Source organism: Pecten maximus, chromosome 10, assembly GCF_902652985.1.
Source record: "Pecten maximus chromosome 10, xPecMax1.1, whole genome shotgun sequence".
Lineage (NCBI taxonomy): Eukaryota > Metazoa > Mollusca > Bivalvia > Pectinida > Pectinidae > Pecten > Pecten maximus.
In genome coordinates, this window is record NC_047024.1 from 26,757,925 (window position 1) to 26,781,487 (window position 23,563).

At 36.8% G+C, this 23,563-nt stretch overlaps 1 protein-coding gene across 1 annotated transcript in view; it reads left to right on the forward strand.

Moving 5' to 3' along the window:
- LOC117336030 (protein PIF-like) overlaps positions 1–23,563 on the forward strand; it is a 39,295-nt gene that overhangs the window by 586 nt on the left and 15,146 nt on the right. Inside the window, exons 2-5 of the mRNA XM_033896361.1 lie at positions 3,998–4,255; positions 10,565–10,993; positions 14,118–14,312; positions 17,404–17,685. Coding sequence (XP_033752252.1) covers positions 3,998–4,255; positions 10,565–10,993; positions 14,118–14,312; positions 17,404–17,685 — 1,164 coding nt within the window. The remainder of the gene's footprint in view (positions 1–3,997; positions 4,256–10,564; positions 10,994–14,117; positions 14,313–17,403; positions 17,686–23,563) is intronic.

Genomic DNA, 23,563 nt, shown 5'->3' on the forward strand with positions numbered 1-23,563 from the left:
ACAAAAAATAGTTGCCATCGACCAAGATATAAACAAAACAAAACCGTAGAAACAAACAATGTGGCCGCTGAATTGCACCATTGTTCGTGTGACGAGAAGTTGTTTATTTATAAAATTTCATTACATGATGGTTATCGTCGAAGAGCAATTTAACAAAATATAATTTTATAGATTTTTTAATATTTTGCTAATTACCATTTTGCCGTACGATAAGGTATTATGTATAGGAAATATATTACATTTCTTCCTTGTGCTGCACATCTAGTCGCCATATCTAATTGTCCCTAATTTGGATATTTGGATACTCACCGGGGTAAGAAAACAAGATTTAAGATTCCATGTCCATATCAAACCCCCAAATTATTATCCGATCTATGTTTATATGGTGAAGAATATTACTAACAAACTGGTATTTGCTTCTTTGCATGTTTTTCACATTGAATTTGAATTTAAGTGAATTTTATTGCTTAAATATTACAAAGGGGTAGGACGCAATTTATCGCAACTTATCAATGTCCACTCCACGATACAACTTATCAACATCCTCTCCACCATACAACTTATCAACGTCCTCTCCACGATACAACTTATCAATGTCCTCTCCACGATACAACTTATCAACGTCCTCTCCACTATACAACTTATCAACGTCCTCTCCACGATACAAGTATACGAATCAACACATACTATGTTTTATACAGTATAAACCAAAAAGATAAAAAAAAAAAATTAAAAAAATAATGGTAAGCCAACAGAAAGTCAGAAATATGCTGATAAATAGAGTAATGATATAGTGTAGGATTTAAGGGCTAGGCAAATAACACATTGAAGAAATGCCTCGCTATCTTATGATATAAAATGTTAACTTCAACTCGCAGATTCGATTGCAAATTTTCTTGGTCTAGAAAATTTAAATATCTTCTTTAAACATCTCTCTTTCGAAGATTCCCTTACTAACAGTAGCCAAACTTTCCCTTGACCCCCACACCAGACGTTAGACATTAAGACGCGACACCAAACAGAAGAATTCCATGTTTTCATGATATTAGTGCCCTGTAGCGCCATACCAGACATTTGTCCGTCCAAATGTCTAACGTCTGGAGCTGGGGTCAGAAGAAACTCGGGCTTATAGCGGTTTTTTTCGTGTAGAATTCAGACATATTCGCTCTGTGCGAAGTTAAAAATCCTAGAGATACTGATTAATTATTTGATGGGAGACACGAGACGTAAAAAGGAACGAACCACACAGAATGGTCGCCATAAAGGACGACGTATTAAATGTATATTAATAAACTTGATACAGGTATGTCATTGTTACATTTGGCAAACCGAATAAGTTGATATTATAGAAATATCAAATATAATCTATACTTTTATGAATCAGGGGTCCATTCTGCCCCAGCGAGTACAAATAACCATACACTGCCCCTTTCGTTTAAAATGTCGCTCGTGCGGCAACTATGTTTCTCCCTGAATAAATTCCAATTTGGCCTACCATATTTACATATATGTATGTAGAGATATGCTAACGATTAAGACCAACATTCAAAATACGAAGATATGAATTAAATTCCTAAAATAAATTGATTCAAGCCCTAAATCCGAAAGTAGTAAATAACCAGGCCAATCTTAATCAACCTGATTATGCTTCATATAGTGGTGTATATTATTACCTTCTATATTTACAGTCAGATTACTATATAAATAAGATAACTACATCGCGCAACCTTAGATTATTTTACAGTCTGCAAGTATATTGGGCGAGGAGCTTTTTATTTCGAAAACAAAAATACATCTAGTCAAGAATATGAATCGTGGACGAACGGTCAGTCACCAAAAACGGACATTTTTATCCTATTTATAGCCTGTAATCATCATCGAGAGAGCTATCCGTTTAACACATCTACTACTTGTACTGACCATGTCGGTCAAATGGTCATCAGCAGATGTACAGCCGCCGGGACACGTAATTCTCATTACGGCCAACTAGCCCCGCAGGTCACTATTGTGTACAGGTATACATGTAACATGTACAATTAGAAGCGCGCGACAATCCATATAAGGATAGGTGGTAATTAATACATGTTCGGCACACGTTCCTTGCTGTTGCCGGGGTTGACCTGATTTGTACTGTATGGTTAACCAATATTTTAAGGAAAATTAACATGAATTACAATAAATATCTTACACGACGCCATTTTAGTTTCCTTTCTGTCATTTGTCATAATGAAAAGTTTGCCGCTTGGCCTTGTCCGCTTCATTGACTATTTAAAGTTAAAACCTTTGTTTGTTTTTGGAATCTTTCAGTTTCTATTGTTGCTTCCAGTGCCCTGTAGTTTGCTGTGAGGTGGGACCGAGCATGGTCACGTTGAAATTAGGGTATCACGTTTTGAAGCTTCTATCGATTACAATCAATTTAATTTACTTCTTTAATGTTACGAAGCCTCCATCAATGCTGATGATTAAACCCTTGGGGTCGTATTGTATTACAAAGCAATTCCGAAGTTGTCTCACGTGAGGCAACTCTAAGTGTAGCTTGCCATACCTGTACTTTTATCAGCACACGATAATTTGCAATTGCTGTAACTGGAAAAATATCGTTTCTCTTATTGTAATAGGCAACTGTGATAATTGTACATCACTATAACTAGGCAACTTAGTTTGTTATGCTGTAACCACATAACTACAGTTTGACATGCTGTAACCAGACAACTATAGTTTGGCATGCTGTAACCAGACAACCATAGTTTGACATGCTGTAACCAAACAACTGTAGTTTGACATGCTGTAACCAGATTACAGTAGTTTGACATGCTGTGACCAGACTACAGTAGTTTGACATGCTGTAACCAAACAACTGTAGTTTGACATGCTGTAACCAGACTACAGTTGTTTGACATGCTGTAACCAGACAATAAAAGTTTGTCATGCTGTAACCAGACAACCATAGTTTGACATGCTGTAACCAAACAACTGTAGTTTGTCATGTTGTAACCAGACTACAGTTGTTTGACATGCTGTAACCAGACAATAAAAGTTTGTCATGTTGTAACCAGACTACAGTAGTTTGACATGCTGTAACCAGACAACTATAGTTTGACATGCTGTAACCAGACAACTGTAGTTTGTCATGTTGTAACCAGACAACTATAGTTTGACATGCTGTAACCAGACAACTATACTTTGTCATGCTGTAACCAGGCAAATGTAGTTTGTCATGTTGTAACCAGGCAACTGTAGTTTGTCATGTTGTCACCAGACAACTATAGTTTGACATGCTGTAACCAGACAACTATAGTTTGACATGCTGTAACCAGACAATAAAAGTTTGGCATGCTGTAACCAGACAACTGTAGTTTGTCATGCTGTAACCAGACAACAGTAGCTTGACATGCTGTAACCAGACAACTATAGTTTGTCATGCTGTAACCAAACTACAGTTGTTTGACATGCTGTAACCAGACAACTATAGTTTGACATGCTGTAAGTAGACAACAGTAGTTTGACATGCTGTAACCAGACAACTATAGTTTGACATGCTGTAACCAGACAACTGTAGTTTGACATGCTGTAACCAGACAACTATAGTTTGACATGCTGTAAGTAGACAACAGTAGTTTGACATGCTGTAACCAGACAACTATAGCTTGGCATGCTGTAACCAGACAATAAAAGTTTGTCATGTTGTAACCAGGCAACTGTAGTTTGTCATGCTGTAACCAGACAACTATAGTTTGTCATGCTGTAACCAGACAACTATAGTTTTACATGCTGTAACCAAACAACTTAGTTTATCATGTTGTAACCAGACTACAGTAGTTTGACATGCTGTAACCAGACAACTATAGTTGACATGCTGAAATACATAACTTGGTTTGTTACGCTTATATGCAGTTTTCTGTACAGACACGTGCAGTGATGTATGCACATTAACATATTTTATATACCCATTAGAAATGTTCCTTCATTTTCATCTTTTCAATTTTTCCTTTTCAAGGTTGCCGGGACTTGCTGGACGTCATTGTGGTTGTGGACGGGTCAGACAGCATCACGGCTAAGGACTTTGTGACCTTGAAGCGGTCACTTGTGGACCTAATTGACGGACTACAATTAGCGGACGACCAGGCCAGGTTAGGACTTGTACTATACAGCAGTGATGTGGCCGCCAAACTCCCACTTAGTGCAGACCGGAGACGACTGCGCATTGATACACTGGCACTTATTCATCCGCGTGACGGAACCAGAACCGACTTAGGTAATTATAACATAGTCCATATGGAATTGTTATTATATAACTGTGTTATATGCCGGGTATATACACTCACATAGTTAAAGGTTCAGCTGTTCAAATATTTCATTTTCTAAAGTCATAAAATGAAGGTCTTACAATTAATATGAGCTCGAATCTGTATTCTCGAGGAAAGAACAGGTCTGCCGTATTCATTACATGCTATTTCGACTAAATCGTGGAGTCTTTTGGATGATTGGGTTCGTGATGCAGTGTCGCTTGCTTAGGGAGGGGATATTGAATGAAACAAAATTTAAAAGTGCCCTCAATTCAACAAATGTTAAATTTTAATCTGTGAAGTAACATATCCACCTCTACTAACAATGCTTGTGTTTCAAGTCGTAATATTTCGCCGGTGTTCTTATGTGTAGTCTTATGTTGTGTTAGGATATCTGTAATAATTAATTTTCAATCACACACTGATTTTTTTTTCATATATGATTTTTGAATTTCTGAAATATGAAGCGACGACATCGCATCTGTACTAAATGTCACACCTAAGTGCCTATGACTTTAAACAAATTTTAAAAAATTCATCACATCTGCCTTCTGAGGATTTAATTTGGTTAGCCATCTATTTAATATATATAGATATATATAAAGGTAAATTTCAATATCACCAAAAGAGGACGAAGAATAAATAAAAACAGCATCGTCGGCAAAAAAAAAAATAATAATAACGAGAAAGTTTAAGTTATCAACGATATAATTTATTTTATCAAAAAGAAAAGTGGCCCCAACACACTTCCTTAGGGGACACCAGCCTTCGTGAATCATGCACGGGGAAATTAATTTTTGACAATAACCTCTTGTTGTCTACCCGACATCTAACTATCTATCCAATGGAATAAGTCATCTTTTATGCCATATGCATTAAGTCTAAATAACAGACCCTTATGCCAAACCCGTTCAAACGCCTTCGATATGTCACAAAATATTTGGCAAGTTTTGTTGTTGTTTGGGTTTTTTTTTTCAAGGGAGCAGCATTTTGGTTGATAGTCGAAAGATGTATCATCAAACCAGATTGTTTCTCATAAAATAATGAGTTTTTGTGAAAAAAAAATATATATACTTAAATACAACTCGCTCATATAATCGGTCGATAATCGACAACGATTGTCTATCTCTATTTTAAGCAAGGGTAGAACAATACCCCCTTTCCCATGTTCCGGAAAGGTACTACAGTTTAATGACATGAAAAGCAGAGCCAATGGCTTACACACAGAGCCTTGCAGCAAATTAACATATGATGACTTTTATCATCGTGTTCAGATGTTTTTCCTGACTTTAGAATATTCAAAATGTCACAAATTTAATCGCTACTAACTACAATAGAATCAAGCACAGAATCCGTTCGGGAATTGACAATCGGTAAAATCTTGTCACTATCATTTCTTGAAGAAAAAGAACAAAAAGTAATTATTTAAAATATTAGCTTTCCAAAAGTCACCCAATTCTTCATTTCCGGTAAAATTATCAACTAAATTATTTAGAATTGTTTCTTGGTTTCCAGACTGCTAAATTAACTAATCTCAAATATGTCTTAGGATCGCTAGTGTCTACATTATCAATAATATTACAAACACCAGGCGACTAACGTTTGTTATGCTGTACCAGGCAAATACAGTTTGTTATGCTGTACCTGTACCAGGCAAATACAGTTTGTTATACTGTACCTGTACCAGGCAAATACAGTTTGTTATACTGTACCTGTACCAGGCAAATACAGTTTGTTATACTGTACCCTGTACCAGGCGACTAAAGTTTATTATGCTGTACCAGGCAAATACAGTTTGTTATACTGTACCTGTACCAGGCAAATACAGTTTGTTATACTGTACCTGTACCAGGCAAATACAGTTTGTTATACTGTACCTGTACCAGGCAAATGTAGTTTGTTATACTGTACCTGTACCAGGTAAATACAGTTTGTTATGCTGTACCAGGCAAATGCAGTTTGTTATGCTGTACCAGGCAAATGCAGCTTGTTATACTGTACCAGGCAAATACAGTTTGTTATACTGTACCTGTACCAGGCAAATGCAGCTTGTTATGCTGTACCAGGCAAATGCAGTTTGTTATACTGTACCTGTACCAGGTAAATACAGTTTGTTATGCTGTACCAGGCAAATACAGTTTGTTATGCTGTACCTGTACCAGGTAAATACAGTTTGTTATACTGTACCTGTACCAGGCAAATACAGTTTGCTATGCTGTACCAGGCAAATACAGTTTGTTATACTGTACCTGTACCAGGCAAATACAGTTTGTTATACTATACCAGGCAAATACAGTTTGTTATACTGTACCTGTACCAGGCAAATACAGTTTGTTATACTGTACCAGGCAAATACAGTTTGTTATGCTGTACCTGTACCAGGTAAATACATAGAGAATACATGGTCAGTGTCTTAAAATATAAGCTGTATTTTGGCGAGGGTAAAGAAAGACAAAAGTGGCGAGCCTTGGCGAGCCACTTTTGTCTTTCTGTCCCGAGCCAAAAATACAGCTTATATTTTAAGACACTGACCATGTATTCTATTTATCCTGCAACAGTCATAAAAATAATCATCAAAAATAATCATTTTGAAGTGAAAGGGTGTCAAAAATGACCGAAATATGTTCGCCTTTTAAACGTAGTTTCACTTTGAAGTAGGTTAGTCGAACTGACGCACGTGCTAAGATTCCAAAATACAGCTGTTTTCCGTCACTGCCGTATACAGCAAAAATATATACGGTGGGTGTATTCCGACAATGCGGTGGCAGTTGCAGGATAAAGTTTGTTATACTGTACCTGTACCAGGCAAATACAGTTTGTTATACTGTACCAGGCAAATACAGTTTGCTATGCTGTACCAGGCAAATACAGTTTGTTATGCTGTACCAGGCAAATGCAGCTTGTTATACTGTACCTGTACCAGGTAAATACAGTTTGTTATACTGTACCTGTACCAGGCAAATACAGTTTGCTATGCTGTACCAGGCAAATACAGTTTGCTATGCTGTACCAGGCAAATACAGTTTGCTATGCTGTACCAGGCAAATACAGTTTGTTATGCTGTACCTGTACCAGGCAAATACAGTTTGTTATGCTGTACCAGGCAAATACAGTTTGTTATGCTGTACCAGGCAAATACAGTTTGTTATACTGTACCTGTACCAGGTAAATACAGTTTGTTATACTGTACCTGTACCAGGCAAATACAGTTTGCTATGCTGTACCAGGCAAATACAGTTTGCTATGCTGTACCAGGCAAATACAGTTTGTTATGCTGTACCAGGCAAATGCAGCTTGTTATACTGTACCTGTACCAGGTAAATACAGTTTGTTATACTGTACCTGTACCAGGTAAATACAGCTTGTTATACTGTACCTGTATCAGGTAAATGCAGTTTGTTATGCTGTACCAGGCGACTAAAGTTTGTTATGCTGTACCAGGCAAATGCAGTTTGTTATGCTGTACCTGTACCAGGCAAATACAGTTTGTTATACTGTACCAGCAAATGCAGCTTGTTATGCTGTACCAGGCAAATGTAGTTTATAAACGGTACAGACTAATAACGTTTGATGTGTTGTTTCGACCTGTATTCAAATTGTTTCCCCGCCCTGGAAATCCAGATAACCCCCGGATACATCTTAAGGAATCCGAAAAATAAACTAAAATACTACCACCGACAAAATTTCCGTCTCCCAGATGTGGTTCCGTAAATCCGAATAAAGCTGATTCAGATGAAAGCGTTTGTTCGTCTAAATATGCTTCAGTAACGCATACAATGTTTTTTACACAAACATCTTCTATATAATTCAATTTGTTTCTTATAATTCTAACATTCCAGTGAAATATCGACAATTCATTTTCATGGAGGATCTGGATTTTGTTATAGTTATACTAGAGATGGCATTTATACTAGATATGGCATTTATACTAGAGATGGCATTTATACTAGAGATAGCATTTATACTAGAGATAGCATTTATACTAGAGATAGCATTTATACTAGACATGGCATTTATACTAGAGATAGCATTTATACTAGACATGGCATTTATACTAGAGATGGCATTTATACTAAAGATAAAGATGTTTTTGTACAATAAATGCCAGGTGGCAATATTATCAAAAGGTATGCGTGTTTTAAAGTACACAAATAAGGACTGCACTACATGTAGTAAGATAGTTATACCGTTCGTTACTCCCAGCATGACCATTGTTGTCCTTTACACTTGTCAGAAATCCAAGCAAGATCGCTGTAGTCCGTATCAAATGTAATAAATGTTAGATTTGAAATTATTCTATGGCCATTGCATTCAGTCGCTCATTCTCTGAATTGCATTTTAAAAAGTTGAATAATTTTATACCACCTTGCAATGCGGTGAGCTCTGTTACAAAAAAAAAAACAAAATTAGATATTTTGGCATACATTATTATATTCCATCCTCGGCCATGTAAACGAAGTGCCGCATTATTTAAGCAATGTATTGTCGCTACGACATACCAGTACCGAAGAAAACATCATTTTACAGTAACATTTACAGTAAAAACCAGCACCAATACTTTAATCATCATGCTTCTGGTTTCCCCCTTTTTTGTGTTTTTTTAGTATGTATTTTTTCAGTGAGGTGAAGGAGTGTCATCTTAAAATATTTGTTAAAGTGTTTCGCCTGCAGCGCTCTAAATAAGACATGTGTTCATTTGAACCTCAAATAAGAAAAGGGAAAGTCGCACATTAAGAGCTTAGAACGGAACTACCAGTGGTACAGTATATCGGTTTTCCCTGTTCGATTTCGAATTTTAAGGCTTCTTAAAAACAAAAGCAAAAATACAGAAAAAAAGAAAATATCAGAAAATAAAATCACGCTTTTTCATTTTTGGCGTGTCAACTATGAAAAACGCCGAACAGCAATTTAATCAGATGCCATTGATAAGCAATTCATCTTTTTCAAAACGTGACCAATCCAACTTGACAGCTTTATAAACAGGAATGTCCTGTTTTTCTGGTTTTAGCGGTGTGTGATTTTGTGTCCAGTAGAAATACACGACACGTCAATAACCTTACCATTAATCGTGATGTTCACGTACAGAACTGCAATCTCATATCACCTCATGGCGAAAATTAAAACGAGTTCCATGTTCTTCTCGCCCCCAAAACGACAAAAAACTACAAATGACATTAATGTTATGACATGCTTGACAATATCTAGACAAGGGGGCACACATGTCCTTTATAACCCCGGTAATGATGTGTATACATAACTAGAGCTTTTTATTGTTACATAGTACTGGTGTTGGTTTAAAAATAATTTCTTTCAAATACACATTGCCTAAACAACTAGATACAGGATGTACATTCTTTCACAACATGCCAAATTCTATGTATAATTGTAAGTTAAGATAATGTTCACACATTCAGTCTACACTCCTATTTTCGGTATGATCCGGGCTAATAGGGGACATGTTTGATTAATAATTCCAGTAATAATTGATTGTGTTCTTGTACTTTTATTGGTTTTTTTTTTTTTTCATTTCATTATTGTATACAAACATGATGTTTTTCTGAGTCTAACCATACCTTTTGCCTGTATCATAAATCTGTTATACTGGGCCGCTGTTGCATACATGCTTTTTCGGCATAGCCGTATAATTTTCTTTTGGCCCCGGATATGACGCGACAGGTGGCGTTACTGGTCAAGATGAAGTATGTGATTGGCCAATGTAGCGGTAAATGCAAAATACAGATATGCAGTTAAAACGAAACAAAGATAAGATTGAATGCATGCTGAATAAGTAGATTATCTTTTTAAATGACACATTAATAAAATGATATTCCTGATTCAAATGCAGTCTTATTATTACCAAAAATGATTCAAACTGATATAATTTTGTTATTCGTGCTAAAACGCTTTTGTTCGTTAATTTATTTCACCATCAGTTTTACATTATAACTACCAGCATTTAAACTATGCCGTTTATCTTTTTTTAAAGATATTTCTTGTTTGTATTACTGTTATAGTCTGCTTCATGCATTATTTGTCGTTTTAGTCATTAAAATACTTTTTGTATTACTGTTTATTTTATTTCAAAATAGTTGTATTGATGTTATAGTCAGTTTTATAATTTATTGTATTATTACTGTTAGTCTGCTCCATACACTAATTGTTTTTATAGTCTATTTTACACTTTTGTATTACTGCTATAGTCTGTATCAAAAATACTAATGTAAAGTTATAGTTCATATCATGAGTGTCTGTATTTCTGTCTGTCTGTATTTTTCAAGGTATCCAAGCGATGCGACAGATGTTTTCGGTTCACGGTCGACGTAACGTCCCACGAGTCGGTATCGTCATCACCGACGGTATCTCCAAGGTTCCTACGCAGACTGCACGTCAGGCCAACGTTGCTCAGACGGAGGGGATAGATATGTTCGCGGTGGGCGTCACACAACTCATTGACAACGATGAACTTCAAGCGATAGCTAGTAACAAATCGAATGTCATGTCGGTGTCATCTTTTGACCAACTGAAGCATGTCGTCTCGTCGCTGGTCCGGCAAGTGTGTCCAACAACAACGACAACAACGACGACTACAACTACCACTACCACCACGACAACGACGACCACAACTCCTAAGCCGACTACAACTACAACCACGCCCACTACCACTACAACTACTACAACGCCCGCACCAACTACTACCAAACCTCTAGGTAATACATAAAAATGATAACTCACAGTAGATATCTCGGATGAAATTTTAATTAAATTTATTAAGCATTGTGCGAAAGACTGGGGATATTAAACGCTTTTTGATACAACTTCGTGTTTGATGCAGTAAAATATAAAAGAATAAAACGAATAGACCTGCATCATACAGCTCCTTCGTTCTTCTATAACTCGTCCGTAATGTTAAATACATCGTACAGCTGTTTTGTCCTTCTCGGCTCATCAGTGATGTCAGGGGTATCATACAGGGGTATCATACAGGGGGCCGCGTTGGCCGAGTGGTTAAGGTGTACCGACACTTTAACACTGGCCCTCCACCACTGGGTTGCGAGTTCGAAACCTACGCGGGGCAGTTGCCAGGTACGGACCGTAGGCCGGTGGTTTTTCTGCGGGTACTCCGGCTTTCCTCCACCTCCAAAACCTGGCACGTCCTTAAATGACCCTGGCTGTTAATAGAACGTTAAACAAAAACAAACCAAATAAACAAACCAAGGTATCATACAGTTGTTTCGTCCTTCTCGGCTCATCAATGATGTAAGGGGTATCATACAGTTGTTTCGTCCTTCTCGGCTCATCAGTGATGGTAGGGGTATCATACAGTTGTTTCGTCCTTCTCGGCTCATCAATGATGTTAGGGGTATCATACAGTTGTTTCGTCCTTCTCGGCTCATCAGTGATGTTAGGGGTATCATACAGTTGTTTCGTCTTTCTCGGCTCATCTCGGCTCATCAGTGATGTTAGGATACAGTTGTTTCGTCCTTCTAGGACTCATCAGTTATTTTAGGGAAACCATAGAGATGTGTCGTCCTTCTAGGACTCGTTAACGTTTTTAGGGACATCATACAGCTGCTTTGTCCTTCTAGGATTCATCAGTGATGTTAGGTACATCATAGAGCTGTTGTTAGGTACATCATAGAGCTGTTTTGTCCTTCTAGGACTGGTCAGTAATGTAAGGGATATTATACAGCTGTTTCATTGTAAGTCTCAACAATAATGCTGGGGACATCATACAGCTGTTTCGTCTTCTAGGTCTCGTCAGTGGTGTTAGGGGCATCATACAGCCGGCTTGTCCTTCTAGATGTCATCAGTAATGTTAGGAAAACCAAAAAGCTGTTTTGTCCTAGGACTCATCTGTAATGTTAGGGAAATGCAGCTGTTTTGCCCTTCTAGGACTCATCAGTGATATTAGGGACGTCATACAGCCGTTGCGTCCTTCTAGGACTGGTCAGTAAAGTTACTTTTTAGTAGTGACATCATACAGCTGCTTCGTACTTCTAGGACTCGTTGGGGTTTTTAGAGACATCATACAGCTGTTTTGTCCTTCTAGGACTGGTCAGTAAAGTTAGGGACATCATAAAGCTGTTTCGTCCCTCTAGGTCTCGTCAGTGATGTTAGGGACATCATAAAGCTGTTTCGTCCTTCTGGGACTGGTCAGTAAAGTTAGCGACATCATAAAGCTGTTTCGTCCTTCTAGGACTGGTCAGTGATGTTAGGGACATCATACAGCTGTTTTGTCCTTCTAAGCCTGGTCAGTAAAGTTAGGGACATCATAAAGCTGTTTCGTCCTTCTAGGACTGGTCAGTGATGTTAGGGACATCATAAAGCTGTTTCGTCCTTCTAGGACTGGTCAGTAAAGTTAGCGACATCATAAAGCTTTTTCGTCCTTCTAGGACGGGTCAGTAAAGTTAGAGACATCATACAGCTGTTTTGTCCTTCTAGGACTGGTCAGCTGTTTTATATTTCTATGTCTCGTCAGTGATGTTAGGGACATCATACAGCTGTTTTATATTTCTATGTCTCGTCAGTGATGTTAGGGACATCATACAGCTGTTTTATATTTCTATGTCTCGTCAGTGATGTTAGGGACATCATACAGCTGTTTTATATTTCTATGTCTCGTCAGTGATGTTAGGGACATCATACAGCTGTTTTATATTTCTATGTCTCGTCAGTGATGTTAGGGACATCATACAGCTGTTTTGTATTTCTATGTCTCGTCAGTGATGTCAGGGACATCATACAGCTGTTTTGTATTTCTATGTCTCGTCAGTGATGTCAGGGACATCATACAGCTGTTTTATATTTCTATGTCTCGTCAGTGATGTCAGGGACATCATACAGCTGTTTTATATTTCTATGTCTCGTCAGTGATGTTAGGGACATCATACAGCTGTTTTATATTTCTATGTCTCGTCAGTGATGTTAGGGACATCATACAGCTGTTTTGTATTTCTATGTCTCGTCAGTGATGTTAGGGACATCATACAGCTGTTTTATATTTCTATGTCACGTCAGTGATGTTAGGGACATCATACAGCTGTTTTATATTTCTATGTCTCGTCAGTGATGTTAGGGACATCATACAGCTGTTTTATATTTCTATGTCTCGTCAGTGATGTTAGGGACATCATACAGCTGTTTTATATTTCTATGTCTCGTCAGTGATGTTAGGGACATCATACAGCTGTTTTGTATTTCTATGTCTCGTCAGTGATGTTAGGGACATCATACAGCTGTTTTGTATTTCTATGTCTCGTCAGTGATGTTAGGGTTGTGGGTACCTGGGAGGCAAACGGAGGAAACTCGATCGAAAGAATTTCCAAATCTGGATAGGGAGATGTAATGACCCCATTAATCAATAAATGTCATAATTGTCAATATTGGAATTAAATCAGCGTCAAGCACATGCGTATGAACCAAAACGGTGTTAGCAGTTTGCGGCATAAGATATCATATCAGTATTAAGAGCGATTTTATACGTCAAATAAATACGCAGGTTTATCGTATGCATCGTTTACATATCATGATCGCTCTGACTATAAAATAAAGTAATGGATGTACGTCTTTGCATTTCATTGTAACGATACCATCGCGAGATTTGAAGATAAAAACGATCGAATAAGGGAGGTTTGTTTCTCTGAACCTTACTATCATAACCGAGTATCTTCTTGTGATTCCGCTATCCTTAGGTTTCACTTGATTCCCTGTGATGGGTTGGAAATTGAAGCTATATCAAAACAGGTCTGATGGAGAGGTTAGGTCAATTAGGGGTTTGTTGCCTTTTTCGCAGATGTATTTTGAAACCTATCAAACATGAATATGTTTCAGACCCGTGCGATGGCTGTAGGATGAAGAATGGTGCTGGTTTCAACAGACATCCAACAGACTGTGACAAGTTCGTGCAGTGTTACTTCACAGCGGACGGAAAGCGGCAACACTCCATACAGGAATGTCCATGGGGAAATTTCTGGGATCAAGATTCCATGACATGCCAGCCAGCCCACATGGTCTACTGTCTGACGGGTAAAAAAAATCTCCAATCTCAATTTATGCATCTTGTGTGGGAGATGTACCGAAGAGAATCTATATTATTACGCGGAGTATCGGATGACAGTTCCGAAAATGATCGAAACACAAACCGGAAGTCGTTAACCGGAAATGGCTGTAACAAAAGGTGCCATCATAATCATAATGGCACACCTACTTCTAACCATCACCATGGTAACACAGATGATAAAGGTAGCAGCCAGGAAAGTCAAGACGATAGTAGTGATAGTGATAGTGGTGATAAAAGTGATAATAGTGAAAGTGACAGTTCAGACGAAAAAGATTCGTAAGAACTTTTAAAAAAAGTTACAATTGTCCAATCAGGATAAATGTATTGACCCTTCGCTCCGTTGACAGGTGAACACATAGCTAATTTTGGTCTTTGGACATTGCACTTTCATTCGCTCGTTCTCCCCGCGTTTTAATGACAGATTTTGATATATAATGACACGTTAAATCCTGGAGGAATATTGGTTAGCTTTAAGCGAACAAATTTTACATTTCAGTCCTATAATTATGATGTAATCAAACATTATTCTGCTTTTTAGGGGAAAAGGAATTGTCGTAGACATCTATATATATATATATATTCTTTTTAAAAAGTCTTATGAAGACGATACTGTAAATCCGAAAAACTGGAAAAGTCGCATCGGTATGCAAACTCGGCCTCTCTCTTTACCGTCTTTCCCACAATGCAACGTGAAAATGGCAGCGACTATAAATACCCACTGAGAAGGAATGCCGACATCGTCAGCTGAAGGGCCGCAAGGCCGTAATAGCGGACGTAAAACCCGTTAAAGAGAATGCCGGCAGAAGTGTTCTAGACTCGATAATAACCGGAACAAGGACGTCAAGCCCCATATATCAATCATGCCAACAGAACATAATACTACTATAATCAGGGAGACGAAACTCAGCAATAGGCGGTGCCATGTTGACGGTTAACCAGTAACACTACGCCCTAAAATAACATTTTCCGTTTTAGTTATTGCTCTGTCAATATGTCATTGTAGGTTTTTTTCGGTACTGGGTGTAATGACTGGAGAGTGGGGGTTTCGGTCATTTTCATAATATCAGAAGTTAATCAATATCTAATTATTTGGCCGACATCAAAGGAAAGGCGATATCTACCAGTTTCGTTTCTTCTCTTGAACCTATTTCCTCTTAATTTTCCCGGTGAATGAAAATGTTTTAGAAATGACGTTGTTTAAACTTGCTAATAGATATTGCACGTGGTGGTAGATTGTCGCTGCTAGGGCGACATCGAAACAATCATCGGACAATCAATTTCCTGTAGTTGTGTAAGAGTTATCTCTCTTCGATTGTATCCAAGCGGCTATTTATTTATTCTTGACAAAAACATTGGATATATCGACATTTCTTAAATTACTAGATTTTTGCAATTAAAACGCCTTTGGATGTCTCGACATCCCTCAATTTACCTTTCCTAGATCCAGTGGTTATTTCGACTTTTATCAATACCAGTTTTTCTTGATCTTCCTTTTAAAGCACTAGGTTTCGCGACCTAAATGCTAGTGGCAGTCTCGACCTTCGTCAATAATATAGTGCTAATCTCGACATTTGAATATATACAAGTGACTATCACAATCTTTGCAGATAATAGTGCTTATCTCGACATTCAAAACAATAAGTGCTTCCCTCGACATTCGTCAATAACACTGCTTATCTCGTCATTCAAAACTTCTATTGCTTCATTTACATTAGCCAATAATAGTGTTTATCTCAATATTCGAAATACTAGTTATTATCTCGACACTCGTCAACTATAGTATTTTTTTCTCAATTAATTCAACACCATTTGCCATAACAAGTTTCACGTACCGCCCCTTTTATCAGTGGTTATCTCGAATTTTATTGAAGAAGTGTACCATTGGCTATATCGAACACCATAGCGGTCTTATTCATCTCTATTGATATATATATATATATATATCAGCCTTATACAAAAAAAAGTGGCTTTCATGCCCTTGCTCAAAACTAATAAATGAACAAAATTAAATTTGTAATGGGTATTTCGAATTTGAAAATAGCGAAATGCAACTGAAACATATAAAACGTTACTTGGGACAAAATAGCATCTTCGACATTACGAAGTTTAGTCGCATTTATATAATAATTCTATTTTACACAGAGAAAAAAAAAATTTCTGTGTTGTCGATTGAACTTTTGTATGAAAAGAAATAAATTTGTACAACGGATTCCAAGTTGAACTTTTTTTTATTTCACATTCTCGGTTTCTCAGGCTCACACTTCACAGCTTATATTATCTTGATTTTTTTTTAATGTTTACGTCCCATCGATAATTAGAGTCATCTAGGGTCAGGATCGGACTCTTCCACGTGACTAACGACTTCACTCGTGATTGACTAATTAAAGCTGGCTATCTTTATAATGCATCCACCCATCTGTATAACAGTACATTTTTCTCCATGCAACAGTTTTAAATTCTGTGAAGTTTTGAGAGTAAAACGCAGTAGTCTGGAAACAGGGCATTGTTTCTGTATTATAGCATGGATTAAATAGCGGAGCCCGCATCTTTTATATGCTTTAAAGTTGGTTTCTAGGGAGGGGGGGGGTTCTTTTTTTTTTTTCGTTTTTTTTTTTTCTTTTTTTTATAATATATATATTGTTGCATTTTGGACATTTTTATCACCTTTATATAAGCGTGACCAACAGAAATTCATGCATGAATTTTAAAGTATATATGTATGTAAGGCATAAAAAGAAAATGATTTCAGCTACCCTTACAGCAAGCATCAAGTGAGATGTGAACGGTCGGAGAAATAAACTTTGAATAGTTTTGCAGTAAGCCGCATGTAGTAGTTTTAGTTTTTGTGATGGAAAAACATGTTATCGAGACATATATATTTTTAATGAAATTGCATTGAATTGCATATGTGTATTAATATTTTGTATATAAATTGAATTTTCCAAAAAAAATTCCCAAAATTATATCTATAAAGATATTTGAATTATTTATTAGTGTAGATTATAGTTAGTTTTTTAACGGCTTACTACAATTCTAATCTTGGTTTGTTTCTTTCAGACAAATGTGGTGACCCATACATGCAAGCCTACAAATACACGGCGGACTGCCGATCTTTCTGGTACTGCAACAGCGGAAAGTCATTTCCGATGTGTTGCCCAGCGAACACATCCTTCATCGAAAACGTCGGCTGCGTCCCTGACAACGGTTGCCAGGAGCATTGCCCACCACGTGACTCTGGTAACCCGCCAAGATTTGTGAAGAGGAATCATAACCCAGACGAGCCACCGGTTTTGGCGGCTCCTGTACCAAGAACAGGCGAGACTCCAACAAAGCAGACAGGTTTGATGCGATTTCATGTTTACACACACAACCGCAAAAATAATTGCCTTCATAAAAAACGAACATTTAATGTTACACAGAAAAGACGGAAACGAAAGAAAAAATCCCCTCTTCTTAAAACCTTGAAATTGATCAAAGAGAAATTACAAAGACGATTTCGTATTTTGCGAAAGTATAGGTCCATACTAGAAAAAAGTCGAAAAAAGAAATTACGAAAAACTAAGAAAATGTTAGAAAATGTTTATTTCAAGAAAAAGAGGAAAGAAAAATTCTCCAAAACATCCAAGGTTCTTCAATTTTTGAAAATACGTAAGAAGAAAAAATATACTAAACACACACATCCTATGTACACCAACACTAAAAGTTCTAAGCAAAAGCAGTTACCCTCCAAGAAAAAGATTTCCTTTCGGCGCCCGAAAAATGTTTTACTTCAAAAGACTCGTCATTACGAAATCCCAATAAGCAACATAGATACGTTCAACCAGGAAACATCACATTCCCCAAAGAAGGCTAAAGCATATAGCATTCCCAAACCAAAAGTTTACGTCGACAGTTCATGTTTGGGTCCGACAGGATGTTTATCTACACAAACACTTCTACAGATAATTAACGCCAATTTTATCGGAATGCCAAAAGTTATGGGGAAACTTACATTTTAGAAAAGAAAATTGGGCAAATTTGATACCGGTATGGTCGATACATACAAGTTTGGGAAGTAACTCACTATTTCGCATCGTCTGATTGATTGATTGATTGATTGATTGATTGATTCATTGATTGATTGATTCATTGATTGATTGATTCATTGATTGATTCATTGATTCATTGATTGATTGATTCATTGATTGATTGATTCATTGATTGATTGATTCATTGATTGATTGATTGATTGATTGATTGATTGATTGATTCATTCATTCATTGATTCATTCATTCATTCATTCATTCATTCATTCATTGAAAATTCCAGTAACCGAACCATAACAAACACCTTCACATTAAAGTGTCGGGATTCCAATATGACTTACAATTGAGATGCTATTCTAGCGACGCGCTTGAAAATATGAAGTGTCTAACCACGTGATGTTTACCTATAAATTGTCTTAGCATGTGACTCTATAAATACGTATATATGATGCCCCTAACCACGTGACCATACATATGAATTGTCAAACAACGTGACCGCAATATGAAGTTTCCAGCCTTGTATGTTTACGTAAACAATGTACAATATTTGACTTTACATGTGGTGATGGAATGCCTTATCATGTGACTTTGGGTTTATAGACTTATAAATGAAAAAAAAAAAAAAATCAGCGCGCATTATCACTAAATTACTGGACCATTCACATCTATTTATCCTGCAACTGCCATCGCATTGTAAGAATACACCAACCGTATATATTTTTGCTGTATACGGCAGTGACGGAAAATCGCTGTATTTTGGAAACGTAGCACGTGCGTCAGTTCGACTGACCTACGTACTTCAAACTGAAACTACGTTTATAAGGCGAAAATATTTCTGTCATTTTTGACACCGTTTCACTTCAAAATGATTATTTTTGATGATTATTTTGATGACTGTTGCAGGATCAATAGAATACCAAGGCTTGCCACTTTCGTTTGTCTTTCTTTACCCTCGCCAAAATACAGCTTATATTTTAAGACACTGACCATGTATTCTCTATATATCTATATCTTTTACAGCCAACCTCGCTCCATTAACATCTATATATCCTTATATATAAATCTCACAGCCAACCTCGCTCCATTAACATCTATATATCCTTATCTATAGATTTTACAGCCAACCTCGCTCCATTAACATCTATATATCCTTATCTATAGATTTTACAGCCAACCTCGCTCCATTAACATCTATATATCCTTATATATAAATCTCACAGCCAACCTCGCTCCATTAACATCTCTATATCCTTATATATAAATCTCACAGCCAACCTCGCTCCATTAACATCTCTATATCCTTATATATAAATCTCACAGCCAACCTCGCTCCATTAACATCTCTATATCCTTATATATAAATCTCACAGCCAACATCGCTCCATTAACATCTATATATCCTTATCTATAGATTTTACAGCCAACCTCGCTCCATTAACATCTATATATCCTTATCTATAGATTTTACAGCCAACCTCGCTCCATTAACATCTATATATCCTTATATATAAATCTCACAGCCAACCTCGCTCCATTAACATCTCTATATCCTTATATATAAATCTCACAGCCAACCTCGCTCCATTAACATCTCTATATCCTTATATATAAATCTCACAGCCAACCTCGCTCCATTAACATCTCTATATCCTTATATATAAATCTCACAGCCAACCTCGCTCCATTAACATCTCTATATCCTTATCTATAGATTTAACAGCCAACCTCGCTCCATTAACATCTCTATATCCTTATATATAAATCTCACAGCCAACCTCGCTCCATTAACATCTCTATATCCTTATATATAAATCTCACAGCCAACCTCGCTCCATTAACATCTCTATATCCTTATATATAAATCTCACAGCCAACCTCGCTCCATTAACATCTCTATATCCTTATATATAAATCTCACAGCCAACCTCGCTCCATTAACATCTCTATATCCTTATCTATAGATTTAACAGCCAACCTCGCTCCATTAACATCTCTATATCCTTATATATAAATCTCACAGCCAACCTCGCTCCATTAACATCTCTATATCCTTATATATAAATCTCACAGCCAACCTCGCTCCATTAACATCTCTATATCCTTATATATAAATCTCACAGCCAACCTCGCTCCATTAACATCTATATATCATTATCTATAGATTTTACAGCCAACCTCGCTCCATTCACAGCTATATATCTTTATCTATAGATTTAACAGCCAACCTCGCTCCATTCACATCTATATATCCTTATCTATAGATTTCACAGCCAACCTCGCTCCATTAACATCTATATATCCTTATCTATAGATTTCACGGCTAACCTCGCTCCAAAATCTATATATCCTTATCTATAGATTTTACAGCCAACCTCGCTCCATTCACATCTATATATCATTATCTATAGATTTCACAGCCAACCTCGATCCATTCACAGCTATATATCATTATCTATAGATTTTACAGCCAACCTCGCTCCATTCACAGCTATATATCATTATCTATAGATTTAACAGCCAACCTCGCTCCATTCACATCTATATATCCTTATCAATAGATTTTACAGCCAACCTCGCTCCATTCACATCTATATATCATTATCTATAGATTTTACAGCCAACCTTGCTCCATTCACATCTATACAATGTATATCCTTATCTATAGATTTTACAGCCAACCTCGCTCCATTCACATCTATATATCCTTATCTATAGATTTTACAGCCAACCTCGCTCCATTAACATCTCTATATCCTTATCTATAGATTTTACAGCCAACCTCGCTCCATTAACATCTATATATCCTTATATATAAATCTCACAGCCAACCTCGCTCCATTAACATCTCTATATCCTTATATATAAATCTCACAGCCAACCTCGCTCCATTAACATCTCTATATCCTTATATATAAATCTCACAGCCAACCTCGCTCCATTAACATCTCTATATCCTTATATATAAATCTCACAGCCAACCTCGCTCCATTAACATCTCTATATCCTTATCTATAGATTTAACAGCCAACCTCGCTCCATTTACATCTCTATATCCTTATATATAAATCTCACAGCCAACCTCGCTCCATTAACATCTCTATATCCTTATATATAAATCTCACAGCCAACCTCGCTCCATTAACATCTCTATATCCTTATATATAAATCTCACAGCCAACCTCGCTCCATTAACATCTCTATATCCTTATATATAAATCTCACAGCCAACCTCGCTCCATTAACATCTCTATATCCTTATCTATAGATTTAACAGCCAACCTCGCTCCATTAACATCTCTATATCCTTATATATAAATCTCACAGCCAACCTCGCTCCATTAACATCTCTATATCCTTATATATAAATCTCACAGCCAACCTCGCTCCATTAACATCTCTATATCCTTATATATAAATCTCACAGCCAACCTCGCTCCATTAACATCTATATATCATTATCTATAGATTTTACAGCCAACCTCGCTCCATTCACAGCTATATATCTTTATCTATAGATTTAACAGCCAACCTCGCTCCATTCACATCTATATATCCTTATCTATAGATTTCACAGCCAACCTCGCTCCATTAACATCTATATATCCTTATCTATAGATTTCACGGCTAACCTCGCTCCATTAACATCTATATATCCTTATCTATAGATTTTACAGCCAACCTCGCTCCATTCACATCTATATATCATTATCTATAGATTTCACAGCCAACCTCGCTCCATTCACAGCTATATATCATTATCTATAGATTTTACAGCCAACCTCGCTCCATTCACAGCTATATATCATTATCTATAGATTTAACAGCCAACCTCGCTCCATTCACATCTATATATCCTTATCAATAGATTTTACAGCCAACCTCGCTCCATTCACATCTATATATCATTATCTATAGATTTTACAGCCAACCTTGCTCCATTCACATCTATACAATGTATATCCTTATCTATAGATTTTACAGCCAACCTCGCTCCATTCACATCTATATATCCTTATCTATAGATTTTACAGCCAACCTCGCTCCATTAACATCTCTATATCCTTATCTATAGATTTTACAGCCAACCTCGCTCCATTAACATCTATATATCCTTATATATAAATCTCACAGCCAACCTCGCTCCATTAACATCTCTATATCCTTATATATAAATCTCACAGCCAACCTCGCTCCATTAACATCTCTATATCCTTAAATATATAAATCTCACAGCCAACCCTCGCTCCATTAACATCTCATATCCTTATATATACATCTCACAGCCACCCTCGCTCCATTAACATCTCTATATCCTTATATATAAATCTCACAGCCAACCTCGCTCCATTAACATCTCTATATCCTTATCTATAGATTTAACAGCCAACCTCGCTCCATTTACATCTCTATATCCTTATATATAAATCTCACAGCCAACCTCGCTCCATTAACATCTCTATATCCTTATATATAAATCTCACAGCCAACCTCGCTCCATTAACATCTCTATATCCTTATATATAAATCTCACAGCCAACCTCGCTCCATTAACATCTCTATATCCTTATATATAAATCTCACAGCCAACCTCGCTCCATTAACATCTCTATATCCTTATCTATAGATTTAACAGCCAACCTCGCTCCATTAACATCTCTATATCCTTATATATAAATCTCACATTATAATTCCCTACTCCTCATTAATTCTATATCCTATCATAACCACACCCGCTCCATCCCTAATCTTAATCTATAATCCACACCTCCTACCTATAATCTTTCATCTTATCTAGCTTACAACAACCCGCTCCATTAACACCTCCTTATTAACATCTTATATCCTATCATAGATTTTCAGCCAACCTCCTCATTCCATCTATAATATCTTACAAACTTCCACATCCAACATCCTCCTTACACTATATATCTATCTATAGATTCTTACAGCCAACCTCGCTCCATTCACACTATATATATCTATCTATAGATTTTAACAGCCAACCTCGCTCCATTCACACTATAATATCTTATCATAGATTTAACAGCCAACCTCGCTCCATTCACACTATAATCTTCTATATAATTTTACACCAACCTTGCATCCATTACCTATCTATAGTATATCACTAACGATTTACAAGCTCAACCTCTCCATTCTATCATTATAATCCTTATCTATATTTTACAGC